The sequence below is a fragment of the Lipotes vexillifer genome, unplaced genomic scaffold, assembly GCF_000442215.2.
Source record: "Lipotes vexillifer unplaced genomic scaffold, Lipotes_vexillifer_v1.1 scaffold1188, whole genome shotgun sequence".
Classification (NCBI taxonomy): domain Eukaryota; kingdom Metazoa; phylum Chordata; class Mammalia; order Artiodactyla; family Lipotidae; genus Lipotes; species Lipotes vexillifer.
This window is the reverse complement of record NW_006799221.1, coordinates 513,085-523,252: the sequence shown is the minus strand read 5'-3', so window position 1 is coordinate 523,252 and position 10,168 is coordinate 513,085. Positions and strand designations below refer to the sequence as shown.

General features: G+C 36.7%; 1 protein-coding gene across 2 annotated transcripts in view; it reads left to right on the top strand.

Annotated features, from left to right (window-relative positions):
* The window catches only part of MNAT1 (MNAT1 component of CDK activating kinase), a 228,030-nt gene that overhangs the window by 57,453 nt on the left and 160,409 nt on the right, over positions 1 to 10,168 (top strand). For both annotated transcript variants that reach the window (XM_007471508.1, XM_007471507.1), the window contains exon 4: positions 2,876 to 2,979. In XM_007471508.1, the coding sequence (XP_007471570.1) occupies positions 2,876 to 2,979 (104 nt within the window). The remainder of the gene's footprint in view (positions 1 to 2,875; positions 2,980 to 10,168) is intronic.

Below are 10,168 nucleotides of genomic sequence, written 5' to 3'. Positions count from 1 at the left end.
TTCCCTTGGTTCTTGAAGAGGCTCAGAGGAATCTGCAAAACTCTCAAAGCAGAGAGGGAAAAGTAATGTAAGAGTTAAGACTGGATTTTTTTCAAGGCATTGTGAATGGAGAAGTGATGATACAGAGATTATAGAAAATATGATGAAGTGCAAAGTAAAGAATGCTGTGTATGTGTATACATATCATGTAAAGTAGAAAGAGATTTTTATATGAGCTGTGAATAATTTTTCCACATTTATAAGAGAGGGAAGTTATTTCTACTTAGGGGAACCGGGGAGAAGTTCATGGAAAAGATAGTATTTGGGTAGACATTTGAAGATTGGGTATATTTTCAAAAATAAGAAAGGGGGATCAGGCATTCTGGGCAATGGTATGATCAAAGGAACTGGACCAGGAAATATGGGGAACATTTGGGAAATGCACACCTGTCTAGTTTCAAGATAGGTCTTTATTGAGGGGAGATAAAAGTAGTTATAGCCAAATAAGGAAGGGCTCTGAATTCTAAAAGTGTTTGATTTTTTTTTTTTTTCCTAGTAAAAGGGGGAAGGCAGACGGGATGGGAGAGGACTATAGGATGGTGGAGGTGGAAGGTGATTTGAGGTGTGCTTCAGAAATATTAGTCTGGCAGCATTGTGGGAAAGATGCAAAGATTCTGGAGACAGGAAGTTAAATCAGAGGTTAAATTATCCAGGGAGAAATAAGATCCTGGCTTGGAGTACTGGCAGGTACATTGAAAATAAGGGCAGTTTTGAAGAGATTTTGGTGGTAGAATCTGTAGTATTTTGCAGCTGGTGCTTATGGAGTGCAAAGGACAGTGGGTCACATGAATGAGATGTTAAATCCTGGTGTCTTAGCATGATAGTCATATCATTAACAGGTAAAGAATTTACACAAAGGAGTAAATTTGGAGATGTTTATGTGCTGGGTTTTCTAAATTGTACTTTGAGATGGTATCAGCTTTTCCTGGCATTTCTTTGCTTGAAACTGGCAAGTTATGAGATTACCCAAGGAACATAGAGGGAGGAAAGAGGGCAAAAGTCAGAATCATGCAGTGTACCTAGAGAGCAAGATGAAGCAGAGATGGAAACAAGAATGGGTAGTTGTAGTAGTAGGAAGAAGATCAGGAGAAAATATTAACAAATTAGTCATGGGAAGGACGTACTGAGGAAAAAAAAGTGATCAAAATTGTTAAGTGGGCATAGATGTTGAGGGTGGTAGAGGTTGTGAAAGATTTTTGGATTTGGTGGCTCAGTGGATGGCTGTTAAATACAAGGAGTAAATTGTGAGTGGTTGTCAAGGAGAGTGGAATCAGAATGGATCACAGTTGTCTTTCCGAGGGCTTTTGCTAGTTCGGAACTTCTTTCTCTGACTATTTTGTGTTGGGGCCAAAGTGTGATTTATAGGGAATACCCTATGTTGCATCCTAGACAGATTCCCTGGTTTACCACCATTATTATTTTCTTTTCTACTTTGTGATAAAAAAGCTAGAGCAATAGCTAGAGGGCTGTTGTTTCTCATTTTCTCTCACTTCTCCCAGAGTTTTAAAATTGCATGTAATAGAATTGAGAATTGCTTCTTTTTTTCCTACATACTTAAATAAGCCTGGATTTCCAACAATGATTATGATAAATTGATGTTCTGAAATAAGTTGGTCCTTTGAAGAGATAAAAATTAAATTATGGATCAGATTGGTCTTTTGAGTATGTTTAATGGCCTTACTCAACAAAACAGATAACCCTCTGTTGGGCTTCCAATATTACTTTTCAGCTCTTACAGACCTAATGCAAAAATCTAGGAACTATTTGAGATGGTTATTAGTTAAATGAAGGAGTGAGACGGGGAAGGAATCTGTAGAAACATGGAGTAAAGCAGAGTTATTTAGGGTAGATCAAACCTGTTTATAGGTCAAGCTGGAGGAAGCAGTGGTAAGTAACTGGAGAAGGGATAGAAGGGCTAATAATGGTTGCACAAACATTATGAGGAATCCAAGGGAAGTCTGGATTGAATTATGGAACAGGAGAGACAACGATGATGATCCATCTTTAGACAGGCTGATACAAACACTGAAAGGCGTGGGGCATTACTTTAAAATATGAATTTATATATACTAAAATAGTTTTTTTGGTTCAGAGTATTATAATAACCTTTTTATTTACATATGTAAACTTAGAAGGGAGTAAGGCATTTATAATTAAAATTATTTTGAGTTGGAATTATGAAAAGATCGTTCTAAGTCACTGAAAGTTTATCACCTATCTGAACATATCTCAGTGGCTTCTCTTACTAAATTATTTCAGTCTTAAGTTTTGGTGCCAGATTTTCCTTTACCTTCCTTGTTAATTTTTGACTCATGTATTTCATAGTTTCCCAGATTTAGACTATGTGGTAAATGATTCAAGCTTGTGTCTAGCCATGTTGAGGATCAGAATAAAACCTGTTCTAGTTTGATAATATTTTTTTATTCCTTTGGATAATTTTTCTGTTTCTGGCGCATAGATTCTTTTCAGTATCGATTCTGACCAGTATAGTAGGTCCCAGACTTACTCTTTTTATTTAAAAACTTAGGCAATCTTTTTGATACTTTTAAAGTTAAAATGGGCACTATAAAAATCAAATCCAATGTGATTATGGCAAGCACGTATCTTAGGTTTTTTGAGGTGATTCAGATCTTTAGATAGTCTGTGTGATAGTCTGACAGTCACTCCTTATATTTGGTTCAGAAAACATAGTTGCTGAACTAGAGCTAGTTTCTTAAGCTATAAAGACTGTCAACCTGATGAATTAAGAAATCACTGTGATGAATATTTGGTTTTTATTATTTTCTCAAGATTTATGTTAAAACTATTTCATGTCAGTGTTTCTTTTCTGATGCAGTTTTCAACTTGACCAACAATGTGGATTTGGACAACACCAAAAAGAAAATGGAGATATACCAAAAGGAAAACAAAGATGTCATTCAGAAAAATAAGTTAAAGCTGGTTGGTTGCTAAGTATTTTCTTCTTCTTTTGTATTAGAGATGAATGCTTCCACATGATCCTTTAAAAAGCTATCTTTCTCTAAAACTTGTTATATTTACAAAGACTTTAGCTGAAATTAATGCCAGAAATACTAATATATGTATATAGGCATATAGGTACGAGGCACACATTACTATAGCAAAGACAGTTTTGATGGCATTGTTAAAATATATCCTATAAAGGAAAAATAATTATAGACATGCAAAGATTTAATTAACTTACACAATTTAGCTATCATTTCTTCAGTACAACTTGGCTTTCTAGTTTTGGGGGAAAGCAGAAGTAATTGTAATCAGGAATTTGTAATCATTGGTAAAAATGATATAGATATATTTGGATTACATAGCTTGTATTTTCATCTTGTACTTAGAAGGACTTCCTTTTTATAGTCTTTAAGTGTTTCATTTAGGCACTTCTTTCCTGCAATAAAACTCTCAAGGAATTGACATTCTATTCCGTTCATATCCAGCCTGGCTTCCTTAGAAAGGTGTCTCATTTCTGAAAGCATCAGTGTGCCATAAAAATTACTCTCTTTGCCCAGTAGCCTTCTCTGGGTACATCAGAAGATACATGCAAAATAGGTATGCCCAGGTAACTTGTTGCATTAGCTCTGTTTAAATTAATAAGGTTGCTCTTTTCAAGTGAGTGCTTTTTTCATTTATCGTTTTAAAGTAGCAAATGAAAGAATAATCTAATTTTAGGCTGGTTATATTATTTTAAAGTAGGAATTTCTAATTATCTGAAAACTTTATAATGATAGGTTATTGAATACAGTTGACCCTTGAACAACACAAGTTTGAACTGCGCGGGTCCACTTAACACCTGGATTATTTTCAATAGTAAATGCTACAGTACCACACGATGAGAAGTTGGTTGAATCCTTGGATGCAGAACTGCAGATACAGAGGGAACCACTGATAAGGAGGGCAGACTATAAATTTTACACAGATTTTCAATTGTGCAAAGGGTCAGCGCCCCTAACCCCTGTGTTGTACAAGGATCAACTTGTATTTTATGTAATGCATGTTACAGTGACTGCATTTATTCTTCATATTAACGTTTAGCACCTGCATCTATTATATTATAACAAAGGATTTTGGTCAGTAATTCATTATCATTTATTAATTGGTCATTCTGTGCTGAGCATTTTATCTATTAGTGATACTTACTATCACTATTTGTTTTTGGCATAAATACAGACATAGGGCCATTTTTTAAGATGGTGCAAATTAACATATATCAGTAACTATGGTATCATTGGGTAGAGACAGTTCTCAAGTGGCCCAAGGAGTGTGGACTATATGACTGATGTCTTTTTGCAAACCTGAGGTAGCAACTTGCCTTTAATGTCTTTGTGAAAGTTGAAGTCTTACTGTTTCAAAAATATCAGAATTGTGTCAAAAAGGAAAAAAAAAAGCAATCTCTTGCATGATTAGGCACATGAAATGACCCATTTCTGACATAGAGAACCTACTACTGAGTTGTCTGCTAACGAGATCCTATTTGTCTCATGGAGCTGGCACCTAGCATCAATTGTGAGCATGGAGAAACTGAATAAAGGTGATCTAATCTTGAAATAGAGTCTTAGTGAAGATAAGCTTAATTTTTATCTTCCGTTTTCTGGATTTTCATGAGCAGCAGAGATTGCTGCATAGAATGTCTATCAATTTAGCAAAAAAAACTTTAGTTCAATAAGCATTTGTTGAACGTCTGCTAAACACATAGTATACAAAGATGAATAAGAGCCCTGGTTCTGTAGCGACCAGGTAATTTCAGTACAATGACATAGGCACATGGAGAGTTCTGTGTGCTTGCTATTATGGGAATACAGAAGAGGGATACCTAATCTGTTCTAGAAAGATTGGGAAAGGCATTCCAGGTGAGATAATGTTTGAATGGAGCTTTGAAGAACAAGTAGAAGTTACCAAGTTGTAGAAGACGGGAAGGGGGTGGGTTGGGAAGCTGCACAAAGACATTCCAGGCAGAAAGAAATCATGAGCAAAGGCAAGACGGCATGGATAATCACAGAGAACTCTGAGAATTGTACGTAGTTCTATATTGCCAAGTTCACTAGAGAGTTGAAACTGAAGTAGAAAGAGCCTAGGTAACATAAGGCCTTATGTATTGTGAAAAGTAATTTGGGCTTATATTGACCAGTTTTTTGTATGTTTTAGCAGGTGAACCTTTTCTTCAAATGAAACCTTACTCTGAATACGTTTGTTGAATCAAGAGTGGGAGGACGAATAGACTTGAATTCCCATCTGCTCAGTCTCTTCTGTCGTGTACCTTAGACATCTTATTAGGGAATTCCCAGGATTCCTTAGAGTAATGTTATAGAAACCTAGCTGTTAATGATTGTCATTGAAGGGTATTAAGCAAAGTGATAATAAAGTATTGTCCTTATTAGAATATATTTATTGCTTTTGTGGAGGTTGAATTTGAGAGGATCAAACCTGGAGTTTAGGAGGCCAATGGGAGGTGACTTAAACAAGGAATGGAGAGGTAGGGATGAATTAGAGAAATGTTTTGAGTTTGAAATAGCAAGTCCTAATGATGGATTAGAAGTGGGAGGTAAAGTTTGATTGGGTAAGGTGGTGCCATTAGGGCGGAAACAGAGACCTTCTAGTCTTTCAGCCTGCTTCCCTTCTCCCAGTCCAGTACCTTCTTTGTGCCCCCAGTGTTTGATTTTTAATGACAGTTATTCTCCCAGTTATTCAATCAGCTAGCTAGCCAACCAATATTTATTTAGGCTTTCTATTTTCAAAATACTTAAATACAGTGAGAAAATTGAGGCTACCAGTTTCTCATTGACAAAGCCAATAGACTCTTTGTTGGTCTGAATGTCATTTGGTCTGTAGGCAGGGCAGTATTTGATGCAGGCTTCTCCCTTGATGGTGAAACTCTTCCTTGACTTCTGTGGGGCCACTCCATTCTCTTCATCCTGCTGCTCTCACCTTCCTCTTTCATCCTTCTAAGAGGCTTCTCTTTCCTTTCTGTTTCTTAAACACTTGGATTCCTCTCGGTGCTTCTCTTTAAGAGTTAATCCTTTACACTGATTACTCTCAAGTGTTTCTGCAGCCCATTGTTTTCCTCCTGAGCTCCAAGAATTATATGTGATACGTCTATATATCTGTAATTGGTTAATCGACATTTTTTTCTGGATGCATTAAAGGCATTTGTGATTCAGCATTCCAGAACTGAATTTTTTTTCCTTCCAGTTTTATTGAGCTGTACATAATTGACATATGGCACTATGTAAGTTTAAGGTATACAGCATAATGATTTGACTTATATATCTCATGAAATGATTATCACAATAAGTTTAGTAAACATCCATCATCTCATATAGATACAAAATAAAAGAAAAAAAATGTTTTCCTTATGGTGAGAACTCTTAGGATTTACTCTCAAGAACTTTCATATATGCAGCAGTGTCTATTATATTTATCATGTTGTACACTGCATCCCTAGCTAATCTTATAACTGGAAGTTGGTACCTTTTGACTACCTTTATCCAATTCCTCCTCCGCCTAGCCCCTGCTTCTGGTAATCACAAATCTGATCTCTTTTTCAGTGATTTCTTCATTCGTTTTTGTAGTATAATTGACCTACAACATTGTTTTAGTTCCTGGTGCACAACATAGTGATTCGATATTTCTATACATTTCAAAATGATCACCATGATAAGTCAAGTTACCATGTTGATTGTATGGTTACCATCATGATACAAAGATACTGCATTCCTGTTGACTGTATTCTCCCACACTGTATATTTCATACCTGTGACTTATTTATTTTGTAACTGGAATTTTGTACCTCTTGATCTTCCTCACCTATTTCTCTCATTCCTCATCCCCCCTCCCCTCTGGCAACCACCTGTTTGTTCTCTGTATCTGTGACTCTGTTTTGCTGTTTTTGTTCACTGGTTTTGTTTTTTAGATTCCAAAGTAAGTGAAATCATACAGTATTTGTCTTTCTCTGTCTGACTTATTTAACTTAGCGTAATACCATCTAGGTTAATCCAAATGGCAAGATTTCATTCTTTTTTTATGGCTGAGTAATATTTGATTGTATATATGTATATATATATCTATATATATCTATATCTCACATCTTTTTTTATCCATGCTTCTATTATTGATGGGTGCTTAAGGTGCTTCCATTATCTTGGCTATTGTAAATAATGCATAAATGAACATTGGGATGCATATATCTTTTCAAATTAGTGTTTTTATTTTCTTTGGATAAGTACCCAGATTTGCTGGATTGTATGGTAGTTCTGTTTCTAATTTTTTGAGGAAGCTTATTGTTTTCCATAGTGTCTGCACCAATTTACATTCCCACCAAGAGTGAGCTAGGGTCCCCTTTTCTCCACATCCTTGACAGCATTTGTTATTTGTTTTCTTTTTGATTGTAGCCATTCTGACAGGTGTGAGGTGATATCTCATTGTGGTTTTGATTTGCATTTCCCTGATGATTAGTGATGTTAAGTATCTTTTCCTGTGCCTTTTGGCCATCTGTGTGTCTTCTCTGGAAAAAAGTCTATTCAGGTTCTTTGCCCATTTTTTAATCAGGTTGTTTGTTTGTTTGTTTTTAAAAGATTTATTTATTTATTATTTTCTTGGGCTGCGTTGTGTCTTTGTTGCTGCGCGGGCTTTCTCTAGTTGCGGTGAGGCGGGGCTACTTCATTACGGTGCGCGAGCTTCTCATAGCGGTGGCTTCTCTTGTTGTGGAGCACGGGATCTAGGCACGTGGGCTTCAGTAGTTGCAGCACGTGGGCTCAGTAGTGGTGCCTCACAGGCTCTAGAGCACAGCTCAGTAGTTATGGTGTATGGGCTTAGTTGCTCTGCGGCATGTGGGATCTTCCTGGACCAGGGATTGAACTTGTGTCCCCTGCATTGGCAGGAGGATTCGTAACCACTGCACCACTGGGGAAGTCCGAGGTTGTTTGTTTTTTGATGTTGAGCTCTATGAATTCTTTGTATATTTTGGATATTAACCCCTTATCAGATTTATCGTTTGCTAAGACTGATGTTAAAGACCATACTACCAGTGTTTTCTTCTAAGAGTTTTATGGTGTCAGGACTTACATTTAAGTCTTCAATCCCTTTGGAGTTTATTTTTGTATATGGTATGAGAAAGTAGTCCAGTTTAATTCTTTTGCATGTAGCTGTCCAGTTTTTGCAAAACCATTTATCGAAGAGGCTGTCTTTTCCTCATTATATATTCTTGCCTCCTTTGTCATAGATTAATTTCCCATATAAGTGTGGGTTTATTTCTGGGCTCTCTATTCTGTTCCATTGATCTTTGTTTTTGTACCAGTACCATATTTTTTTGAAGATTGTGGCTTGGTATTATTGTTTGAAATCAGGGAGTGTGATACCTCCAGCTTTGTTCTTCTTTCTCATGATTGTTTTGGCTACTTGGGGTCTTTTGTGTTGCCATACACAAAGAGAATTATTTGTTCTAGTTCTGTGAAAAATGCCATTGGTATTTTGATAGGGATTGCATTGAATCTGTAGATTGCCTTGGGGTAGTATGGCCATTTTAACAATATTAATTCTTCCAACCCATGAGCACAGTATATCTTTCCATTTGTTTGTCTTGTCTTCAGTTTCTTTTGTCAGTGTATTATAGTGTTCTCTGTACAGGTCTTTTACCTCCTTAGTTAGATGAATTCCTAGGTATTTTATTCGTTTTGATACAGATGTAAATGAGATTAATTTATCTTTCTGATAGTTTGTTGTTAGTGTATAGAAATGCAACAGATTTCTATATACTAATTTTGTATCCTGCAAGTTTACTGAATTCATTGATGAGTTCTAATAGGTATTTTGGTGGCATCTTTAGGATTTTCTATATACAGTATCATGCCATCCGTAAACAGTGACAGTTTTTCTTCTTCCTTTCCAATCTGAATTCCTTTTATTTCTTTTTTAGTCTGATTGCTGTGGCTAGGACTTGTGGTACTATGTTATAAATTAAAGTGGTAAGAGTGGGCATCGTTGTCTTATTCCTGATCTCAGAGGAAATGCTTTCAGCTTTTCACTGTTGAGTATGATATTAGTCGTGGGCTTGTCATATGTGGTCTTCATTATGTTGAATTATGTTCTCTGTGCCCACTTGTTTAGAGTTTTTATCCTAAATCGATGTTGAATTTTATCAGAAGACCTTTTTGCATCTATTGAGATGACCATATGCTTTTTATTTTTCAATTTGTAAATGTGGTGTATCACATTGATTGATTTGTGGATGTTTAACCATCCTTGCACCCCTGGGATAAATTCCACATGATTATGTTATATAATCCTTTTAATGTATTGTTGAATTTGGTTTGCTAATATTTTGTTGAGGATTTTTGCATCTACGTTCATCATAATTGAACGTTTTTTTTTTTCTTCTCCTTTTTTTTTTTTTTTTTTTTTTTTTTTTGCGGTACGCAGGCCTCTCACTGTTGTGGCCTCTCCCGTTGCGGAGCACAGGCTCCGGATGCGCAGGCCCAGCGGCCATGGCTCACGGGCCCAGCCACCCCAAGGCATGTGGGATCCTCCCGGACCGGGCATGAACCCCTGTACCCTGCATCGGCAGGTGGACTCTCAACCACTGCGCCACCAGGGAAGCCCCCATAATTGAACTTTTTAATCTTCACTCTCCCACCTATTTCTCCTATTACATTCTTTATCTAAGTGTTCTAGCCATATCTGGTCAGTCTTCATATATTGTTGATAGTCTTTCCTTACGACCTTTCAAACCTGGTTCCTCCTCTAATTATATTATTGTTACCTTACTTAGGGTCCTCATTATTTCTTACTTGAGTTATTGAAATATTTTTCTAACTAGTCTTCCTGTCTTCAGTCTTGAACCCCATTGATACGTATTCTTCACTGCTTCTAGTCATCTTTCTAAACTCTAATGTCTTCCCAGTTGCCTTAGTATAGCATAAATGCATCCCTTAGCATGGTATGGTCGACTTTCCATGATCTGCCATCTGCTTGCCTCTCCAGCTTTATCTAGAGCTTTCCCCAACTCGCATACCTCATGACTTGGCCATACCAAGCATTCCAGCTTTATTCATGTCTTTGCACCCTTGTTTTCTCTGCCTAAATGGCTCTTCCACTCTCCAGTGGGGGTAAATACCTACTGTTCGAA